A 23120-nucleotide genomic window follows, 5' to 3' on the forward strand; every position below is an offset into this window, starting at 1 on the left:
CCCGCCCCTCCTTCCTCCTCCTGGACTCACTGACGCCCTGTCTGAGCACCCTCAGTGCCCTCGATGCCCCTCTTACCCTCATCCTCTAACCCTACATGGAGACGAGGCGAAGGTGGAGGCGATAGCGGAGGTGGAGGGAAAAAGAGGAGGAGTCAGGATACAAGAAACGTGACTCCAGTCCATCTCCTCGCATCCTGTTACTACAGGATATAGACATTTTGACTGAAACCCCACGGCGACCCTGTCATCTCAGACCTCCGGGACCTCCCAGTCACTTTCACGGCTGGAGCGCGAGAGCAGAGGCTCCTGGGTATTGTTCCTGCTAAGAAGGGTCACGTTTAAGACCCAGGCAAAGTGCAAAGTCCTTCCAGGAAAAAAACACTCCAGAGACTGTGACAGCGAGTGGATTCCTGGTTTAGACGGGCCAGCGCAGGGAAAGAGGAGGGAGATGAAGGAAGAGGAGGAGATCTATTTTTAGAATAATTACCTTAGTGGTTCCAGGCATTTGTGAGGAGATGGAGGAAGGACAAAAACATGTGTGTGTGTGTGTTTGTGGATATGACATGCAGGGCCTGGTTAGTCCAATTCTTCTGCGCTTCCTGCATCCCAATTCCTGAGAATTTTAAGTTCTTAGACGTTTTTCTTGTTCTCTTGTTTATTGAGTCATGATTGCAGCACCTGGTTCAGACTAAGACATCTCAGCAACTGTTTTCTGGTATTGGAAATACATTTGTAGAGACAATCATGTTGAATCCTGTTGACCTTGAGGAGCTACTGACTTTCTATGTAGCTCCTCTATCAAGGTCATATTTGTGATTTTGAATAAAATGCTCAATGGATGATGGATGGATTAACATGAGATTTGGTTCTCCTCAGGAGGAATTTTAATAATTGTGATAACCTAATGACCATCCAGTGGCATCATCAGGTCAGATCAGAGTTATTAAATATTTTGGTTAACCACGAAATACTTGCAAAACTAAAGGCTAATCTTGGCTGTACTGACTACCAAATATTAGCAAATTAATCAAATAAAGGTAGATGGTAGACATACCTGCAAATGTTTTGTATGTTTGCATTGTCATTTAACTTTTATCAGAACTCTCTGCTACTGCCCTAATTCTGTTTTAATCTGTAACCCTATGGCAGTGCACCGCTAAATTGCTGAAGTGTCCCTTTTCCTCTTCACTTCATTCTTTCTTTATGTTTTGTGCATTTGATGCACTGTAAATGCACAAAACAGAATAGATAAATGAGAAAAACTGGATTTTAAGCAGCACGTACTTATTATTCTTCCACTTCCTTGTCTAGACCAGACTCAATTTTGCACAGCTACTCTATTGTAGATGTAAGTTTCCTACAATGACGCACAAGCCATCGTATTAATGACCAGCACTGCTGATTAAAGAGAATGGACTCTACTTTGATCTGTTGGGCCCAACAGTAGCTACCTCTGCTTCCTCCACCAGGCTCGCCAGCTGTTTAAAGCATCAGTTGGGGGAAATTGGCATCCATTATTCCTACTACAAGAAGTAGAGGGCTAGATGTGGGAAGTGTTGTTGGCCGGGAGCCAATGGGGCACTCCAGACTCCATGTCCTGTCTCCAGAGGTAAAAACAGTGCCAGCAGTGGTCCTCGCTCGATCGGAAAAAGCCAGTAAAGGACATGGCACCACTGTGGTTTTGTTAAAGACGTGAGCAGGCAGTGCTGTTTAATTAACAGGCAAATAATGGGAATACAGTGACATGCACTTATACAAGCACACACGCCAGACAGGGAGCGCGCAAAATGCTGCTTTTTTGCACTTTGTAACTTTATCCGCTCTCCCCTTCACTCAGCACTCAAGCACCGACACTCACAAACACATCCGCACACACTTTCACACATATCCGCAGACGGACACAAACAAACGGACACACACGCCACAGCGTAATGGTTGCCAAGATAAGAACAATGTGGCGAATGATCTGGACGGGGAGAAACAACTGGACGGTGCATTGTATGCATATGGGTGGCCTGATGGAAAAAACTGGCACTAGTAATGATGTGCACAGAACGTGAGTGGTGTTCGAGCAGGGAAGGACGTGAGTGTGACGTGAGTGTGCGGATCCGTTTACAGCATGTGCAGATCAAGATGCAGAGCAGATCTCTGCACATAAAACATGATTTAAAAGACACTCAAACTGTCACGTTGCTCATATTTCCAGCACTGACCTTGACCAGTGTGGTGGTGATGTTGGGGTTGGTGACCCTGCAGGGGATGACCAGCGGCTGCTTTTCCTTCATGTACAACACACCTGGGCTCATACCTGGATGTTCCACAAATGGCTGCTGGCTGTCTGAAACCCAAACACTGCGGTCAGGGACACATATGGTGCAGATAATAAGCATGGAACTTCAATGCATGAATGAAAATGCTTTCTTTCTTACACGTATGAGGAGAAAAATAGAGGAGTTTAAAGGGCCAGTTCACTGAAATAACAGAAAACATTTCTCCTGTGTGTATTTGCATTTGCCTAAACTACTATTTGTAAAGTGAAAGGTGAAACAAAGTGTGAATAATTAAAGTGCCAAATGGGTTGCTGCAGCACTGCTGCTGCTGCACTTTTACTTTACTGCTCTTAATTCAGCCCCAGAATTAAATGCAAGCTGGAGGAGTGTATCAATATTTTATCAACTGAGATTTTCTCACATCTGCACTACAGTAAAAGTCAACCTCCCCATTCACAATGAACGTTTAGCCCTTAACAGAAAGAGAAAATGAAACGTTTTCTTTGCTCATTTCTGTGTGAACTGAACCTTAAAAACCACGCATTCTCAGAAATACAAGGAAAAAAACAATCGCCCGCCTCTTTACACAAACACACAAACCCAATGACTCACATACAAACACTTCCAAGTATCAATCTCAACAACAAACAAAAACAAACAGACACACACTCCTAAACATACACTATCCTCCACACCCATTCACTGAAAACCCATTCAGCAAATGACTGCCTGCAGTCAACAATAAACACAGATTGTTTAGAAGCAATCAAACGGCTCCTCTGTGCTTTCTCCTACTGTAATAGTTCTGTGCCATTCAAAGGTGTGGGTGTTGCTCACTGTATTGTTTGTTACCATAGGGTGTTATTCAAGGAAAGCAAATCTCTGAACATTCGAACAAAAGTACCCCAAGGACTAGTAGACTGAAGGCTTCCTTCTCTTGCTTTGATTCCTAATAGAGGACTCAGGGAGGGAGGCAACAAGGGAGGCAGCGGAGCTGCAGGCCAAGTCTGACTCTTAATGGACATGGTGACCTGAGCGATTGATGGCCCCCGACGGTCCTGTTGGCCAAACAGTAGCCTGCCCTGTAACCCTGGCCTCCAGCCCAGCTCGGTGCCTCACATAGCTCAGACTGAGCAGCGTCACTCTGCAGGACAGGGAGGAGCAGACATCGAGCCTCCTCTGCCCCTGGATACCACTGAACCACTGGCCTTCATCTTATCCCTCTCAGCTCCACACACACACACACACACACACATACACATACACACACTTCCCCACACCTCCCTGCCGCCACCTTGTAGAGACACAGCGACATCCCCTCCCAGCACACCCCCTTCGAGCCCTTCCCCTCCTCCCCCAAGCACAGGATGCTTCAAGCAAGGCTGAGCCGAGCAGATAAGGCTGATGCCCTGGGAAACTCTGCCCGGGCCTGAGCCTTTCAGCAGCTGGGCTATTCCTGGCCTCGAGGTAGCACGTAAACGAAAGTAAAAAAAAAGATTTATATATAGACAGCAGGGGAGGTAGGCCTGGGATGAGAAAGGAGAGGCAGGGAAGGAGGAGGGTGAAACTGTGCCAGAGTCATCTAGAAGGATGTGTTGTTGGGACAAACAGTGTTTAGATATAATTGGTTCTCTGGCATTGGTCTGTATTTAGCACCCACCACATCCTGTTTAACCTGAGGATATGAACAATAAGCACGGCGGGATGAAGGAGTGAGGGGCTTCACAGCGAGTGGGCCAGAGCAGGAACAGAGATCACCCAGACCTCAGCAGCAGTGTCTTACCTGTAACATAAACATAGATAGAAGCTTGTTTCTGGGTTCTGTGCTGGTACCGGCAGCGGAACAGGCCGGTGTGCTGGGTCTGGCTGTGGCGGACTCTCAGACGGCTGCAGTACTGTTGGCTTGTCCTCCCACAGCGAGTTTCGTCCACTTCCACCTGATCTCTGGCCAAGCCTGCTGGGAACGCCCATGACAGCTGCCAGCGACCCCTGGTCAGCAGCAACAGTGAGCGGAGCGCTTGATTAGCAATCTCTGCATTATTCAGTTTACATCACAGGAACGGCATTTCTTTATCTCATGATTGCTTTACCATATTGGGCTGGGTGGGTGGAAGAACGGAAGCTCTTTAGCGTTCAAGAGATTTAAAATTGCAAAGTGACCTTAAGAAAAAAATATGGCTTTAAAAAAAAATTTTTTTTTTAAAGAAACTCCTTCTGTTTTAGTTTATTTTTGGATTTTGTTAGAATTTGTGTGTAAAACTTCAAAAAAAATAAAAACAAATGAAAGGGAAAAAGTTTATCTTGAACAACTGTAATGACAATTTCTGTAATTTCTCTGCAGAAAAGAATAGAAAAGCAGTGGCTAACTGCTATTTATATCAATTAAATAAAAAAAATATATTTTTAGGCAATAAAAACGTTTAAAAAAGAGAGAGAAACAAAGTTCTTATCTTGCATAATCATTATAATGGAAAACGTGGCATTTATTTTCAAGCTGTTGGAAGCAAAATCAGAGTAAAAATCTAATTATACAGTTTAATTGGAAAAATGTTAATTTATCTCCCACAAAGTAACTAAATTGCTTTTTAATTGTAGTTAACATGTTGATGGTGACTTTGCCAATCATTAAAATATATTTATATGTTGAGATATTAAGGCTTAAACAGAGGTATGTTTGCCGGTATGTTTTCCTTGATTTCCAGATATCAGTCATGCTTCTTCATTTTTGTGCCAATAGTGTGCACCTGGATGGGACAGCCTCCAAACATGTCTCTTTAAGTCTTCATATTTTAATATTGATAGAAAATCATTGTCAAAGTTACCACCAAGATACATTACAGTCATGATAAATTGTCAGTTGAGACGCCTAAGCTTTTTTTTTCAGCAGCTTCTAAAGTAACGCTCACAAATATTTCCACAATTTGATGTAAACCAACCTTCGTCAACCTATGAAATTATCTGCATAAGACAGTTTGTGCACATGTAGAAAAGATTTGTGGAGGAATAGGCGCTCTGGAGAAAATTCACAGATTCAAAGCAGAAAACTCCAGAATTTTGTCTTTACACCTGAATCTAACAGGATTGTCACAAAGTCAGAGTCAACCAAATGCTTTCGACACATGCACAAGTTATATTTACTTTACAGGTTACCAAAGGGTGATTTACAATTATGAAGCTTGGAATGATTTGTAAACATCACTTTACTGGCCCCAAAATCTCATGAACCCCAAAATGAACCCACATCAGCTTGTTCTGCTCAAACTGGGGTTTTCTGGCTCTGATCTACCTGAAACTCACCTGCAGCTGAGCAGCAGAGTCTGGTTGATGTTCAGGACCAGATGCTGAGTTTTCACATCCAGGAGAGGGACGCTGAACTTCCCCTTTTGATCTTTATCTGCAGAGGTTGGAGAGAAATGAGGATGCAGTGGACAAGAAGAGCCCATCACTGACTGAGTGGGCTAAAAACATCAGCATGAGTTTAGTAATTCTAAGTTTAAGGCTTTATTCATCAACATATGGACCTCTGCAGAAAGGTCAGAGGTCAACGTCAGCTTAGAAGAACTAGGATGGTTTTGGATGGCAAAGTGTTGGAGATATCCTCGCATTTATGTTTGATTCAGGTGATGTGACAAATTGACATTTGTTTGGGGAAATGCACAATCCGCATCTCTATGTTCTGTAGAACACTTTAAGAGGAAATCCTGGAAGCGAAAACACTTTACAACCCAGAAATACTTTTGACACTTCCTTTAAGGTATGCCAATGACAAACCGGACCAAACCGGACTGAGTGCAGAACCACACTTGTCGATCCCCACCTCCACAGCACGTCCTCCATCCAGGCCACAGTATCTGTGACCCTCCTCACATCTCCTCGCTCGGACCACTCGACAACTCGAGTGGAAATGCGTAAGCAGTGTCCCTCTTGTTTATCAAATAAAGGCATTTCTCCACTTCATCGCTGAGGTTTATTAATGAGAGATAAAGACGGTTGTCTGTCCGCCCTTCCTTCCTCTCAACAACAGCGGAAACATCATTCAGGGAAGTCCGTCCTTCACTCTGACTGCTCCTCACAGAGTGTCCAACAAGCAGGTCAAAACACAACCGCCTGGCTGCTCCGTGTGCTCTTAAATAACTGGTAAGGCAGTTAGCAAATTTATCACTTAAATCCATTATTACCTTTCATTGTCAGCATCATTGTTCCCAGTGGATGCCCCATTGAGCAGATCTAGTATTACTCACTCTGCTAGCACTTCCTTTACTATTTCCTTGGGTTTCACAGAGTGTGAGGAGGCAACAAACACACACATGGCAGGCAAGACGGAGGGGAAGTCCAGAATCCCTGGGCCTTTTCAACAAGCTGCTTAAACGCCTCATTGGCACCGCTTTCCTGCTACTTCACTTCAGCTAAAGGGAAAGTTCTTTTTTGGGGGGAATTCTGAGCCTCACAGTCCAAACTAGAACCAAAGAAAAATGTCCACGATATGGAATTACTGTGGCAGGTTTCACTCTGACTCCATGCATGAGAAAATGTCTTTTAACCGACTCAAATCCAAGACAAACACCAGAAACAGTGAAAATGTTTTTGGTGCCACTGGTAAAGGACAGAAACACAAAACTCATCCAAATATGATGTTGAACTCTGAACAAATGTGCTTCTTAAGAGCTTTTTTGTGCTGACATTCAAATCATTGCACCCAGTTTGGAGATGAAATCCTTTTAGAGAATCAGTCTACATGGTGAGCCCAGTTTAAATGTGCTGATGTCAGTCAAAGTTTTGCATTTTTATTTTTATAAAGTAATTATGAATAAATGTTCTTTTTTTCTGAAAAATTTATTCAAATAGATGTTACTACTTACTTTAATAAACCGAATAATATTAAATAACACGTTTTATTATCAGCAACTAAGAGATACACGCGAATATAAACGTATAATATGAGAAATATCTATGATTATGTGATGATGTATGCCATTCTGAACATCCAGTTATTCATTAATCATTATGATGACCATTTGATTTGATTTGATTGAAATTATTTGTAGATTAAATTCATTTCTGCGCTCACTGCGAAAAAAATATATCTACGAATTCAATCGGTCCTTTTGCCGATTTGATCAGTCAGGAGTAAAAAACAGGTGTCGTTTGCTTTATAACATTTTTTTTTAAGATAAAAAAATATTCCATATGAAGTCATCACAATACAAGCTGTGACTTGAATTCCGACGCACTTGCAAAACGTGTTGCCAACACATTAAAGAGTAAAGAGACCTGATGAAGGGACTGACTGTGAACTGATGTGTGCACAAATATTTTCCGCATATCAAGCTCCGAACTTTTACGCATAATTTCATTTTGCAGGATACAGAAACATCAGCGTTTACCCCTTAAATCACTTCCAATAACATCCCAGAGTTCTGGAGCGCACGAAAGCAACCTGCCGACTGTTTTAGTCATAAGCACAGATTAACCCCGGTTCCTGCTCACTGGATATTTTCCTTCGCTTGTTCATGACCCCTCGTTCATTTATATCAGAGCTTCCATTTGACAAACTCATCAGTCTCAGGAAATAACGCCCTGCGTGTGTCCATTCAGCAGGGGCCAAACGCACAAGGAGCCGGACCACAGAGGTCCGCGTTATCCAAACAACACTCCCGCTGCACCGCGCTTATCTCCCTCAATGCACACTGCGCCAATTGAGGTTTACAAGCCGAGCGGCTTCAAACGCGCAGTCACACCGATGGCTCGATAATTGGTGTGCCGCAGGCTACCACAAAAACAGAGGATGTTTGTGCGTTTTTCTTTTCTGCCTTGATTGTGGAAATGTCTTTCTTTTTAGAGGGCGACATATGACCCTCAAGTTTACGTGACATAAACTAATAAATAGTAAAACCGTGCGTAAAATGCCGTTTTCGCTATAAAGGTTTTCTCTTCAGTTTAAAACGTCTAAACGAAATTGTTAAAAATTGTGTGGTGCTGTGAAGTAAAAAGCCTTACAGGAGCATTAGGCCTATATAAATATATACATACATAAGTGAGTAAGCTCTGCACCAACAAGCTGACTGATTGAAAATCTTCACAGACAAAAGTAAACTCACCTTTTCCAAGAACACCATACAATCCACATAGCAGGCAGATGAGAATAAAATTCATCATGTCTGGTGACTCCGATGCAGCAAGCGGCTCTCAAATATGAAACATGAACGAAGTTTTATTCCTGCTGTTGTTTTTTTTTGTTTTCTTCTCCCCCTGGAACAGACCACAAACTCAGCGCGGCGCAGCGGACTGTTGCGCTCGGAGCTGATGGTCAGTGAGTGTGGACGCGCCGGTTTCCTGAGGTTGGCTGAGGGAGATCACGCAACAGGACACCACGCTTGAACTCCAGTGCAACTTTTCCCCATCCTTTTGGATAGTGGCGCGGATTTATACAGTTCCCACAGCGCTGTCACCGGATAGAGGGCTTCCGTTACTTCCACTGACACACCCAAGGCGCGTAACAGGAATTACTTTTTTCAGGACTGCCCAGTGCCAGTAAGATGATGATGATGATGATGATGATGAGAAAACGTTGTAATATCAGAAATAGTTCTATTTCCTAAAGACTTTCTTACCTTACGTGTCACTTTGAATCACCCTTTTGTAACCAAGAATCTGCAATCCTGTTTTCAGTGGATAACAATTACGCACCATCAGCTAGGGAAGAGGGTGGTTCATGTCAGCTCTTTGTGGACATCTTGTCCACTTGTACACTGGAAGGTAATCCGAGATAACCAGCACGTAGGCACCGGGGTGAACGGGGTGTGCTGTTTATCAAACTGGTAAAACAAAGAAAGAAAAAAAAAGTCTCCTTGCAAGAGCATGTCCAAAAATTCACTTCAGTGCAAGTTCCTCATATCATTTACAACCGAAGGACCACGCAACAGATTTTCCATCCCGAAGTTAAAGTTGTGGCACAGATTAAAAAAATATATCAAATTTCACTTCGACATTATTAGTAAGAAGGGGGGGAAGAGTTTCGCTCAGAAAAAAGAAGCTGAAAGGTGTTGCAATGGTGATGATGTCTTTAATATAAAGGCAAATAATCTGACATTATTTAACAATGATGCAAACTGCAGTGTTCTTAAATTCTTTGGGTGTAAGGTGCAAGGACGTGAGCATTCCTTCAGGAGATACAGTAAAAGAGGCGATCGTACAGACTGGCCACTGGGTGGAGATGTGAGCTCTGAATGAAAAGGTAGAACATTAGGGGAAAAAAAAGAAGCTCAAGTGTCTGCATGGAAAAGATTGGTAAGAGTCTCTCCTAGTTATCAGATTTTTTTCTCCTTACACAACAAACTGCATCGTGGTTTCAAGAGGAAGCCTTTTCATGGAACATAAAGTACAAAGCAGGCACCATAAAGATAAATTAAATCACAGTAAAACTGAAAATGCACCTCCTATCGAGGGATTGTTCGCTTCTCTACAATTCCAGAATATAATGAACATACGGCTATGACTCTGAAAAACTCATGATATACAAATGCACATACATACACATACAGTACAAAAACAACTCTTGAACTCGTGAAGTGAGTTGTGAACACACACAGAAGTATACAGTACACAGACGGATGTAGATAAGGGCAAAAACGTGTTTTCTTTTTTTGGGGAGAGAACTTTTTCCACATTCAATAAAACGGCTGATTGAATTTTTGTTGGCAAGCAGCACCACGTGTGGTTTATCTCTGCAATGAACAATGGGAGCAGAAACATGAGTGAAAACGGGAAGTAATTGGCTACATTTACATGCACGAGATAATCTGGCTAATGGTTCCACGTCAGATCTGCTCTGAAGCCTGATGTCTGTAGTTTTAGGAGGCCTGTCTGACTGCTACAAGAAAACCTAAACGGTAACTCTGTTGATTTTGGCATTAAAGCCTGTTTGCAGCTGTTGGTGATACGACAGCTCGTATCTGTGGTTGCAGAGGGAGCCACACGGGATCTGATCGCTTGCCTCAAATGATGTTACTTTGAAAATAAACACACAGGAAGAAGGGAGTTTACTGGACCACATCCCTGCTCTGCGTCCAGGCATGAGGCTACATCAGCGGCTACCGTCATATTGCAGAGTTGCATTGTGGTCTAAGTGCCAGGTTTTTGAGAATGCAGAGAGGAATCCAGTACAGTTCTGACGGAGCACAACAGGAGCTGACAGATCAATTAAGTAATAAGTCTTTATGTGTCCTGAAAGCAGACCAGTTTAATCCCCTGAACCCCAAGCACTTTCTGTGGGCATTTCTGGCTGTTATCACATTTTTACTCACTGTGGGTTCGATTTTTCACTGCAATATAAAGTCCTGCAACTCTATGGAAACAGCACCAACACTGCTGGAAGCACAAAAATGCTTCTTGCACTGTGTAACAAAGTCATGATGTCAGGTTGAATTTCTTTTACGATTTAGTTTATGAACATTTAGAAAACCTGGGAATCAACATGTACAATTTTTGTACCCACGGGTGATATCAATACTTGGAAAAAGAAAAAAAACCAAAGGTGACTCTCCGTACTATAGTTGTTGCACCATTTACAATTTGAATTAGTCTCCTCTCTGCTCTATGGAAACAGTGTCTGCAGTTCAGCTGAAAAGTCCCTGAATTTTAAAATTTTTTTGTCACAGGACTGTTGGTTGAGCCGAGTGACTGACAGCTTGATCAATCTTTAAGGTTGGTTTGGAACCACTCTTGATTTCTTCAAGAACTAGCAGAAACATGAAAAGCTGGTGATTACTTTTCAGTTTTTACAGTTTCTAGCTCTGAAATATTCTGTTGTTTTGGTGACTGCCTTAAAGATAACATGTTTTTAAAACCCGCCGGCGGGTTTTGGGGTTCAGAGGGTTAACCAAGGTTTCCATTTGGATTTATGTTTGTGCTTTTAGCTATAAGAAGACATCATTTACTTTTAGTAATTGCTGCTATAAAAAAAAAATACATTGAATATATATAGTGAAGAACATAGAAAATAGAAATAAGTTGGTGATCAGTGACATCTTTGTGTACCAATATATTGGTGGTATTTGTAATAACTTGGTTTTCCATTTTCTTATTTTTTAATACAGACATAAGATAATGTGTTTCAGCATATTGTATCCAACATATTTTGCTAAACCCAAATACTAACAGTGTTTTTATGTGGCAGCATCTTGTGTAATTTCAACCAAATACTAAATACCATGGACATGCAACAACCCAAAACCTAGTTAATACATTAACTAGTTTAAGAGCTGAATTTGTTTTGTGCATGTCAACATAGCCGCTGTTTGCAGATTATAAGGAAGCCCGGTGGTTCAGAGCTGCAATGTTGCTTCCGCTGGCCCGTTGCCTTGGTACACACTCCTGAAAAACTGACCGAATGCGTTGTCAAGAAGTCACGACAACAGTCTGAAGACGAACGTCAGACCTCAAAGCTTCGTCCTGTGTGTTAAGTCTGTCACTTTGTTCATGTGAGTGTGATGTTCAGTCACACCTGTCCTTTGGTCTGCTGATGAATCCAGTCAGTGAACTTGACCACCTGTGTGTAGACGCCCGGGCGGTTCTGCCTCGCGCAGCCTTCGCCCCAGCTCACGATCCCGGCCAGGAACCACCGCCGGCCGCGCTCCAGACACACCAGCGGACCTCCTGAGTCACCCTGAGGACACACACACACACACAGCGGTGAACTTTTAGGCAGTGAGAGCTTAGAAAGGAAGCAATGGCCAGTTTTGTAATTTGTTGATTATTTATTTAACTGTGGATTGTAGAAAAACATGATATCATTTCAAAATATTTCCAGAGCAGCTGAACTGATTTTTCATAACATCAGGTTTCAGTGACAGAACTGGTGTAGAAAACTTGGGCTGTTGGCTTCACTTGAGCATGTTTTTGCTAAAGCAGCCACACTTGGTCTACTTTCCAAATATCACTGTTAGTGCATGGCGTCTTTTTAAAGGTATATCTTTATATACACACTATGAAGTCTACGACTACAAGTTAGTAGCTGTTTCAGGCCAATTTGCTGCTAAAACGTTCTCAGAGATGGGATGTGAAACATTGCTGGCTTCATTAATCTGTTAAAGTGACGACATTCGATCATTCAGACATAGATCACTTTTGCATTCATGCTGCTCATTGCTTCATTCAGACAGAGATTAGACATCTAGTGATGTATAATATCCAAGTCTTTTTTTCATTAATACTTTATACTCAACTAAGTTTCTGCAGTTGTTTCACTTGCATAAATGTGAACAGCTGTCTCTCTTTGGAGACATTCAAATGCATCCTGCTGTTGTTCGATGCTGCAGGTACTTAAACTCAGAGGAAAGACTCCAACGAAAACAATTGGAAGCAACAAACTGAACTTCAGCTCTTCTTATTGTTTTTTGTCAAAACCCAGATGACATTCATTATTGGTGAGTCTTATTCATCTGACCTGTGACAGTCTGTTTTTATCACAGAAAAGTTTTATTGTTATGGACATTTCAGTTTGTTACAGATTTGAAAATACAGAGCAAAGTAAAGGATGAAGGTATTTTGTGGTTTTGGCACAGAAACTGCCTTTTGTGTTCTGTGATGTGTTTGGACATTTCCCTATTGCTACACACAAGTCAAAGTATACCGGTTGTGCATGCCTGTCTGTTACTGTGCCCCACCCTTGTAAGATCGTTGCATTTTTTTGGGAAAGTTACCAGGGTGGTTCTGTCTGAATAGCCTTTATACAACATCCTGAGTAAAAGTAAGTGACGTTTACTTTGTGACTCAGGACTCCCTATGGAGGCTTGATTATCAGTACTGGAGATACTTTTCTTCCTAATATGCAGGGTAGCATTATTATCTAACTAATCTAAAAACTAATCTACTTAAGTGAATCCAGTTTCTTTGTCAATACACTGCAATACATTTAGTGTATTATACGTCATTTTCTGATTTGTAGCAACCATCATTTAATTTGTGGTCGAAATTTAATTTTACACTCGAAGTGCGTTCAGTGTGCTGTGTAGCTGTACCTTCAAAATGCATACAGAAGGCATAAAAGGAGAGCATAATGAACAATGAAACGACTTTTTCTTGTTGCAAACATGCTCTGCTGTGGTTTACACAGGAAGTCTGGGACACATGGAAAAAACAGCAAATCTAGCTCAAAGATCATGCATTTTTTGGTTATGACTAAAAGGTACATGATAGCATTTCTCAACAACCACAGAAGTGAGTATATCACGTATTTCTCTATAAACTTTACCACTGCATCCTCTCACCTGGCAGGCATCCACACCTCCCTGCAGGTTCCCAGCACACAGCATCCTGGGAGTGACGGCGTCGTCATAGAGCTTGTTACAGGTGTTTCTGTTGATGATCTTCACTGAGGCCTCTTGCAAGCGAGACGCCAATTCACCTACAATTGACACAAAAAGAAAACACACTGTGATGTCTGCAAGAGAGACTCTATTCCATTTAAGAGATTATATTTGAATTGGGATTACACCATCCTTGATGCTTTGGCAATATTGTTAACCTGATCTTCATGCAAATAAAACAGAAGAATTGTGAACTGAAACATACTTTAAGTGTATGTTCTGTTTTCTTACCATCCTCCATCAGAACCCCCCAGCCTGTGACATAGCAGCTTGTCCCTGTGGTGAAAGAGTGCGAGGATGCAGGGACGCACACAGGCTGCACCAGGTCATTGAAGAAAACGGGCGCGCTCATCTCGAGAAGGGCGATGTCGTAGTCGGAGGTGAACTGGTCGTACTGCGGGTGGAGGAGGATCCGGCGGATCAGTCTGGTGGCCGCTCCGCTGGTCCCCGTGGTCATCACACGCATCCCCATGTAAGCTCGCCATGCACGAGCATCTGAGTATCTGTAGACACACCGTGCATGAATACAGGACACACACACACTAACTATCAAGGTGAGGCTGTCGGTGTCTGTCGTACTTGATGGCATCTGAGTCCTGGAAACAGTGAGCTGCAGAGATGAGCCAGCGGTTAGAGACCAGCGTGGCTCCACAGACGTGGCCGTAGCGATCCATCTGGAGGCTGACCTGCCAGGGCCACGACCCCGCCACGGCATCAGACCCTCCCACTATCTTAGTCCTCTTCCTGGGCCTGGTGCCACAGCCTGGGAGACACAGGAGAAGCATGAGAGGTCCTTCATGTAGTCCAGTACCGAATCATGAAGTCTGACGGGTGAATACTCACCACAGCGCAGTTCATCGGAGCCGTCATAGCAGTCTTTCACTCCATCACACTCAGGGTTCACCTTACCCACACACTTTCCATTGGCACATTTGTAGGAGGACGAGGAGCAGCCTTTCAGATCTAAAGAGTATGACAGATATAATTGGAAAAAAAGAATCCAAAAACGCTTAATAAAATACACATGAACCTTCTGAAGCCCAACACCTAACGGCAGGTTTAAAAAGCATGTTGTCTTTAAAATATTACAAAATTGATCAGAAACTGTAAAAACAGAGGGAATCATTGACTTTTTAACCCTCCGATAGTCCTTGAAGTACTCATCTGTGACTTGCCAATGCATCAGAATGTAACCTTAGTATCAGGATATTGCATCAAAACCACTCTTTATCTCAAAATGAAACTGCGCTCCTCAGCACAACCATGAAGCCACTAGGGATTCAGACGCAACCTCCAGTCACTTGGAAAAAATTCGGGGACTTTTTGACTAAACGTTGCTGATTTAAAATTAGAATTTGTAATCTCAGGATGACGCTTTAGATGCAGAGTCTTCATTTTTGTTCTCAGGGTTAATAATAATATTGTAACAAAAGCACTTTTCAACCGGGTAGTCAGTCTAGTAACAGCAACATGGTGAATGCTCACATGCTCTGGTGCAGTTGAGTTCGTCACTGCGGTCTTTGCAGTCAATGACCCCATCACACACTGAAGACTTCGGCAAACACACCTTGTTAGGACAAACGTGGTAGCATTTTCCTCCTGAAAACCAAAGCAGCACACAAAACAGATAATTAAAACGAACACAGTAAATGTATGTGTTAGTGGAGCAGCAGCAGGTCTACTCACCACAGGTGCCCTCCTCACTGCTGTCTGGACAGATGCTCTGACTGAAACACTGGCTGCTCTGAGGTTTGCACTGACCATTCCCACACAGCACTTCACCCGGCCTGCAGGATGCTACGTGGTTTACACAAAAAAACACAAAAACCATACGCCTGTGAGACTAGCACAAGGTTTGTGTCTGTAACTACAATGCAAGCCAGTGGTTCAGTTTCAGTAATACAACAATTGTATAGCACAGTTCATGCAGCGAACGTAACTCAAAATGTTTTACACTAATAAAAGTAAGAGAAAAAAAACCACACCATACACAAGTATTAAGAATTAAACCTCAGACAGTAAAATACAAAACAACACTAAGATCCATAAAAGCAATAAATAAGTCCATTATCAGTATTACATGAAATTAAATTTAACCACCGGAAAACACAAGCTTTCTACTGAATCTGATGTGCTAACAACTCCTGGATGATTATGACAGAGGTGGGGATCGATTATAACAGAATAGTCTGTGTGTTGTACTCTGGGGAACATTTAAGAAAAGACAAAGTTGGAGAAAAGAATCCATCAACCCTCTGAAATCCAAGACCTGCTTGTGGGTATGAAAGACATGCTATCTTTTGCTAAAATGACCCCAGAAGCTGCGAAAACAAAAAGAATTTTCTGATTTTCAACCTTTCAGTGGACCTCATAGTAGTCATCTGTCACGTAGCACTTTATTGGACTGTAAAAGTGTAAAATCAGGATATTTCATCAAATCATTTTATTCTATGTGCTTAAAAATGTACCCCCCTCAAAAAACACTTGCTCTGACAAGATTCTGTAAAAAAATGAAAAATTCTGCACCCTTAATGTTTTTGTTTTTTGTAAAGATCATTAATGGCATTATAACCTATACTGCACAAATACATTTGAGTTCTCTCTACTTCTAGCCACTTCTGTATGTCTTAGTTCTATTCTAGGGAGCATTCAAGAGACATTGAGGCTCATAGGCATCTAGAAGAAGCAAAAGCAACCAACAGAACAGATAAATAATCAAGATTTAGTTTGATAAGGGGCTGCAAGGTGGCGCAGTTAGTTAGCACTGTTGTCTCGCAGCAAGAAGGTCGCTGGTTCGCGTCCCGGTGGGGGCACCGGGATCTTTCTGCGTGGAGTTTGCATGTTCTCCCCGTGCAGCGTGGGTTCTCTCCAGGTTCTCCGGCTTCCTCCCACACAGTCCAAAAACATGTTGAGGTTAATTGGTGATTCCAAATTGTCCGTAGGTGTGAATGTGAGTGTGCTTGGTTGTCTGTCTCTAAGTGTAGCCCTGAGATAGACTGGTGACCTGTCCAGGGTGTCCCCTGCCTTCACCCTAAGACAGCTGGGATAGACTCCAGCCCCCCCATGACCCTAGTGAGGATTAAGCGGTGTATAGATAATGGATGGATGGATAGTTCGATAAGAGATTTAAAAACTAAAAGCAACATTTTAGAAAGAACCGTAAAATCAACGGGGAGCCAACGCAGAGCCTTTAAGGCCTGAGTAAGCTGCTGCACTTTGGTCTGGGGTACAATTAAAGATAGCGTACGGCGCTGAGGCAACAAGACTTACAGCATTTAGCCTCGTCCCGTCCGTCTGAGCAGTCCTTGACTCCATCACACACCTTCCTCAGAGGGATACAGCGACCATCTCCACAGCGAAACTGTCGAGGACAAGCTGGAGATGGACAGCAAGGAAATGTACTCTGATATTACAGTACTTGACTTTTAAAGTTTGGTTCAATAAAGCAACAAAGACCAACAGATCTGACCAAGTCTCATCAGCCTAGCTATTCTACTGTAAACTACTGATATTTGTTGCCTCTAACTGAGTTGCTGTTCTTACAAACAGCCACAGTAGAGTGGAAGCATCACATTTTACTTACTGCCCTCTGGAGAGAAGGCTCGGTATAACAAGTAGAAGCCCTTGTGAGTGAGAGATTCATCAGAGTGGAAGTGGAGGGACAGAGGAGAGGAGTAGACCCGCTTCTTGCTGCTGTCTGACACCGGATTACAAAGTCTACATACAAAGGAGCACAAAAATAAGGCCTCACAAAAACACATGAACTTTATCAAACCACTTCTTAAAACAGGAGGAAATGTTATCCTGTTGCAACACAGTTCACATTCACAACTCACTTCACCCCTCCAATGTCCAGCCAGTCTTTCTCACAGCCGTCTGATGACGGGGAATCCTGAATGTCCATCGTCACGATCGTCATGGAGATCAAGTATCCTGGCAACGGCACCTGATAAAGGTAACAAAAGAAGGAGTTCAGATGCTGGAATGTGGACCAGCAACATGACAAAGAGATGATTCACTCACTTCCTATCCGCCTGTTTTTGGTTTTTGTATTAAACAGACACAGAAACACACTCAAAGTGTGGAAAAACACCGAAACATGGAGCTCACCCGTAGGGTCCAAGTGCAGTCTATGTTAGGAGGATAATAGGAGGGGTAGTAGGGTGAGGAAATAGAGCCGTTCCAGGAGGAAATTGAGCCTCCACAACCTGCAGGGGGAGATGATGACACAGATAAGGGTACAGAATAACACAATACCAAAGCAACGTCTACTATACGCTGCAAAAACCCCATAAAAAAACCTCAAACAAAACATTAAAAACGGTGAAATAATGTAATGTTAAAAAAAACTGAAAAAAACACCCCAACAAAACAAAACTGAAAAATGCTGCAAATATCTGTAAAAGTATGACATCTGTGGCTGATTTAAATATAGCAAAACTGGAATTTTACAGTCACATTGTAAAACAACAAATTATTATTAAAATACAGACTTTTGATATCTGTGACAGTCAACATGTAAATAAATAATTATTTCTGTGATTTTGCTATGTATTATTTGTAACTTAATAAAACAGTGAAAATCTGTAAAGTAACAGTCTGGAAAAAATGCATTATAAAGTAGCCACAAATACCTGTAAAATAAGGACGTCTCTTCTGATTTATGTACAGTAAAAATAGTGTCATTTCATGGTAACACATTGTAAAAGAACAAACTGTTTTAAATAAATAAATAATATAACATAACATAACGTTTTTTTATTTTTCAAAGTCAACATGTAGTCTAATACTTTTTTCAATGATTTTACTAGATATTATCATAAATTTAACAAAACATAAAAAATCTCTAAAATAACAGTTTAAAGGATTAGTTACCATTTTTCAATCTCTAATATGTTCAACTTTTCTTTCAAATAATATTATATAATATAAATATTTGTAAAATATGGATTTCTTTCTGATTTAAATACAGAAAATAAAACCATTTTTAAAAAAGCATAATTTTATGGTGACACTTTATCAAAGAACACATTATATATTACCATTTGTGAAAACAAAGATTTCTACTGTGGATGTTATTTACAGAATTGGCCTGTTTTGTTGTTGTTGTTTTTTTCCAGTAAACATGTAGTTAAACATGCAGATAAATTATTTCTATATGTTTTTTACAATGTGTGTACATTATGCTAATCAAACAACATTAACATAAACAAGCTTTGTATTGCAAGATGGAGTCGTATATGGTTTGGTGTGTTTGTGAGAGCACTCTAACCGGCTTTCGGGATGGCCTGGAAGTAAGCTTTGAAGATTGCTCCATCCCTCTGTCTGCTGAAAGAGAAGGTGACCAACATCACATTGCCAGAGGATGTCAGCTTCATGACCGGAGAAGAGCCCGACAATGGCAGACCACACCACCTGAAACAAGCACGAGCATCAAGGGGACACCATTAGAACACAAATTACCTCAAAAATTCTCCTTTTGTTAAAACAGAAATCCAGTTTCTACCACAAGTACACGTGTGATAGCGCAGATGTTTTCAAAGTAACACCACACATAAATGAATGAATAAAATGTGTTAACCTGGCAATTATCTTGTTCTGCAGAGGAAGCAAGAAGTCATAGGCAGAGAGCTTGTGGGCGGTGCAGCTTCCCGGTGTGGCGCCGTGAAGGGTGAGGACGACCAGTCGAACCACGTGACCCGACGGCACACGGAGGCGCCACTGGTAGTATGGCTTCTTGGGACTCACGAGGCTCAGGGTGCGGTTGTTCCCATATTTGGCGTAGAGGTCAAAGGACATCGCTAGACAGAAGAGATGATGGAATTACTGTGTGTGTTATACAGGCAACAAATTAGTGGAAAAAAAAAACAACAAAAAGTGCAGCCAAACTATAATTTTTTAATTTGCTATCCATTAAGACAAATGTACTTTCAATTAGTCTTACGAGATTTAACAAGACAGACTAGTCAACAACTTAGCAATGGACTATAATACAAAAGATGAGACAAATCGACATGGGTGTTCCAAAAGCTGCAATACAAACAGAAGTTATCAAGACCAAGACAAAGTTTTGACTTACAGAGCAACTTGCAGGTTGATTATGTTGCATTTATACTTGTTCCCTTACTTTGATTAGGATTGTTTGAGAAGTTTATACAATGATTTTACATGTTTTATGAGCCATAAAGGCAGAAATTTAGATGAAGAAGTAGATATTTTGAGCATCCTTGGAGCTTCAGGCTTCTTCATTTCTAACTGACTGATGGGGAGTTTCAGATGTATACAGTCATACAGTGAGCATTGCACTTACACTTTATTTCCCCCCAACACCTCACATCACATCAAATAAGGGGATAGTGTTCCTCAGCACACTGTGCAGTAGTCGGTGTAGGTGATGATTTAGAAAGTTTTTGCTAATCTCTTTGCACTTCACAATTTTTCATCATGTTGAATTAGTGTTTAGGTGCATCAGTGCTGCAAAACACTGTTGTGTGCGGTGCTTATTTTAGACAGCACAATTATGTTCCTGGAGATATGATGGAGTTCTGACATGTCTAAGTCTGGACTGTGTGAGGCTGATCGCTGTTGTGATTCCTTCAATACACACAGCTGCTTCCGGTCCACCATCAGCAGCCGTTTTTGGTGCTAGCACTGTGGTAGCAACGCTTAGAAACGGAACTCTGCACTTTAAGTATTTAAGACTTAGAGTCTTTAAGTCTTTTTTTATATTTTCAAACTTCAAAATGAGTCAGCTCTCACCCACCTCTGTCTGATTCATGTTAGACAATGTTGTTAAACAACCAATACTAGCTGTGTTATATCCTGATATGTGATATGTGCAAACTTGGCAGCACTGAGATGTAACACAGTCTTTCCTCTTATCTTCTCTTTCCTCTGGTCTCTTTGATGCCTGGCAGGCTCATAATTATAAGGCTGTTGTCCATCATATACACATGAATATACATTTTCATCCTCACAAGAGTCAAAATAACTGTTGGCTTCCATAATTCTTTTTTTTTTTTATAAACTCGAAAGTTGCTCTTTAAAGTCTATCAGTGCAAAGTTAGACGACAACTCTTCTCACCTTGGAAGCCCAGCTGCCATTTCCCACTCTGGATATTATTTGGATTTTTAATTTTGTCTGATTTCTCTTCTGCTTCAAAGTCGTCAGGGTCCAAACCTGCATGCACACACAGCAGAAATCAAAACACTCTTTAAATTTAGTACAAACTGAAAAAACATCAATTAAAACAAGGATTAGCTGTTCACTACATTTTTTAATTTCTTCTATTTGAACTACTCTGCTGTGATGAGCATTTGCAGTACAGTCCTGTGTGTGAGCCAACCAGCCTGTACCCAGTAGGTGGAGCGTGTCGTCATCTTGCTCCATGAAGTAGCGCTGCTCGTTGCGGCTGTCTCGCTGCACCTTGTTGCTGCCGGGGAGCCGTCGCTGCAGCCTCTCTGGGCTGGACCTCTGGAGTTCCATGGCAACATCATCCGGGGCAGAGAATTTACTCCAGTAGAAGACATTGAGCCCTTCTGCTCCTTCACTGTCACACAAAGGGTTCATAATGCTGCTATTCTGCAGGGCAACGGATGTCTCAGTGCTGTCATGCATAGTCTTCGTACTACCCAGTGCATCATTATTCGTAGTAGGTTTGATTTTAGTGCAGCATACCTGAAGGCAGTAATTCCTGAGCGCAGGTAGTACGAGCTCCATGGAGAGGACTCGTAGAGCTCTGAGAACTGTTTTTTAAAAAAAACACAAAGAGGTAAAAACACACACACTGTAAATGTGACATCACAGAAGTCCACGTGAGGTCACCTTCCCCATTTAGGCGACACATAAACACACCTGGCTACACGTGCAGCCAGAGTTCAACAAAAGCATTGTTCTTGTGTGTGTGTGTGTGTGTCAGACTCTGCATGTGTGTATGTTGACTTTGAGCAGCACAGAGCTCCATTGTGCGTCTACCTGCCGGCTGTGTCGAGGTAGGACCCTGGGTGGTATGGGCTGCTGGCCTTGAGTTCACCTGTTCTTTAATGAACAGATGGCCACAAAGATACTTTGACCACTTAACAAGCCTGCTAACTCACCCTCACGGCCTATTACAGGGTTATTAAACTGTGCTGCTGCAGAGTCCTGGGAATTCCCACCTATCAATTTACTATATCTACACGAAGCACTACAGCCATGCACCTGACATTTCGCTCCAAAAGTCCAAATTCCCCTTCTTGTATCTCAGTCTAGCTCCCCGTCCTTCTGTCATCCCAGCTTGCCCTACTGCCCTGTCTCTCCCTCTTAACCCCGGCATCAAACAGAGGTTCTCCTGCTCTCTGTCGTGTATAGCGCACAGAGTGGCTGATTGTGTGAAAGCTACACAGACAATGTTTTTATTGAAGGCCTGCTCTTCCTCTCACTCTTGCTGCCTGGGCCTTACTAGGCTCACAAATGCTGGGCTTGTCCTCGGCCCTGAAAGGGCCCTGTCCCTGGGGGTCTCGGGAACTCGCACACACACTGTGCCCAGCTCCTGTTTCAGCTTTACATTTAACACCACCAGAGAGAGACAGAGAGAGGGGCAGAAGAGAGGAAAGTGGTGTGCAGAATAAAAAAAAAAACTGAGTGAGGGGAGGATAAAGCAGATAAAGGAGAAGCCCTACAAATAAGAATGCGAGGACAGTAGAGGAGAAAGAGGGCAGCTGTGTTTTGAAAGCGCAGCATAAAAACACTAGTAGCCCGCTGTAGTGAAGCATGTCAAAGTTAGAGCAGCAAGATCAGCTTCGGCCCAGAGCAGGAAGGTCAAGCAGCACTCTTATGTGTCATTCAGAAGGCAGGCAGTGACAGACAAGTTCACCGTTCCACTTACATAATGGTTCAAAGCCTGAGCCTGCAGGCGGAACTGAGGGGAGGTGGAGTCAGTCAGCTCTGAGGAGAAGCTCAGGTTTGGGAACTCCACACTGCCTCCGAGGAAGAACACTGAGCAAGGCGGAGCTGTGGAAGGGGGAGGCAGAGATCTGAGACAGGTGCACTGTGTGACTCCAAATAAATACATATTAAAAGGCATCAGGTCTGAGGAACAACACCACAGCAGCTCTGTACTCACATGTTAAGTAGTGGAGAGTCAGTGCAATGGCAGCAGTGAAGGGAAAGAAAGGCAGGAGACCCAACATCCATCTCCTCCAGGAGCCACAGGCTGGAGCTCGCACCCCCTCCACCGTCTCCTCTGCCTGATCCTCAGGCTTCGTGGGGGGGCTCAGTGACTGGGTGGGCTCCTTCAACTCCCCCTCTCCCTTTCAGAGACCAGGACATGACTCAAATATCATACCGGCTTGTTATGTCTCTTCTCAAGTTGCATCTAATTGTTATTTTTATGTGAGCACACAGCAGAGGAGCAGTAAAGAAAAGGCAGCCTATATGCCAAAATCAATGAGACATAGATTTTATGGCTGAGCAGACACTGATTTACTGAGAGCAACGGTGAGC

At 42.4% G+C, this 23120-nt stretch overlaps 2 protein-coding genes across 3 annotated transcripts in view; both read right to left on the bottom strand.

The window, feature by feature from the left end:
* LOC103362136 (vascular endothelial growth factor receptor 1-like) overlaps positions 1-8648 on the bottom strand; it is a 31843-nt gene extending 23195 nt beyond the window's left edge. For both annotated transcript variants that reach the window (XM_008288408.1, XM_008288409.1), the window contains exons 1-4: positions 8369-8648; positions 5568-5664; positions 4054-4259; positions 2214-2338 (exon numbers count right to left, since the gene is read on the bottom strand). In XM_008288408.1, the coding sequence (XP_008286630.1) occupies positions 2214-2338; positions 4054-4259; positions 5568-5664; positions 8369-8426 (486 nt within the window). In that variant the 5' untranslated portion in view covers positions 8427-8648. The remainder of the gene's footprint in view (positions 1-2213; positions 2339-4053; positions 4260-5567; positions 5665-8368) is intronic.
* A 2902-nt stretch (positions 8649-11550) lies between these two features.
* LOC103362135 (suppressor of tumorigenicity 14 protein homolog) lies at positions 11551-21122 on the bottom strand. Its single transcript, XM_008288407.1, has 15 exons — positions 20993-21122; positions 20721-20789; positions 19218-19437; positions 18909-19051; positions 17747-17844; positions 17473-17582; positions 17220-17353; positions 16907-17011; positions 15323-15433; positions 15122-15235; positions 14480-14599; positions 14216-14399; positions 13868-14139; positions 13538-13674; positions 11551-11934 (listed from the first exon to the last, which is right to left on the bottom strand). Exons 1-15 carry the CDS (start codon positions 21120-21122, stop codon positions 11767-11769), a joined length of 2115 nt encoding a protein of 704 aa, XP_008286629.1. The 3' UTR covers positions 11551-11766.
* Between the last annotated feature and the right edge of the window lie 1998 nt (positions 21123-23120).

The sequence above is a fragment of the Stegastes partitus genome, unplaced genomic scaffold (genome assembly GCF_000690725.1).
Source record: "Stegastes partitus isolate 25-593 unplaced genomic scaffold, Stegastes_partitus-1.0.2 Scaffold558, whole genome shotgun sequence".
NCBI classification, from domain to species: domain Eukaryota; kingdom Metazoa; phylum Chordata; class Actinopteri; family Pomacentridae; genus Stegastes; species Stegastes partitus.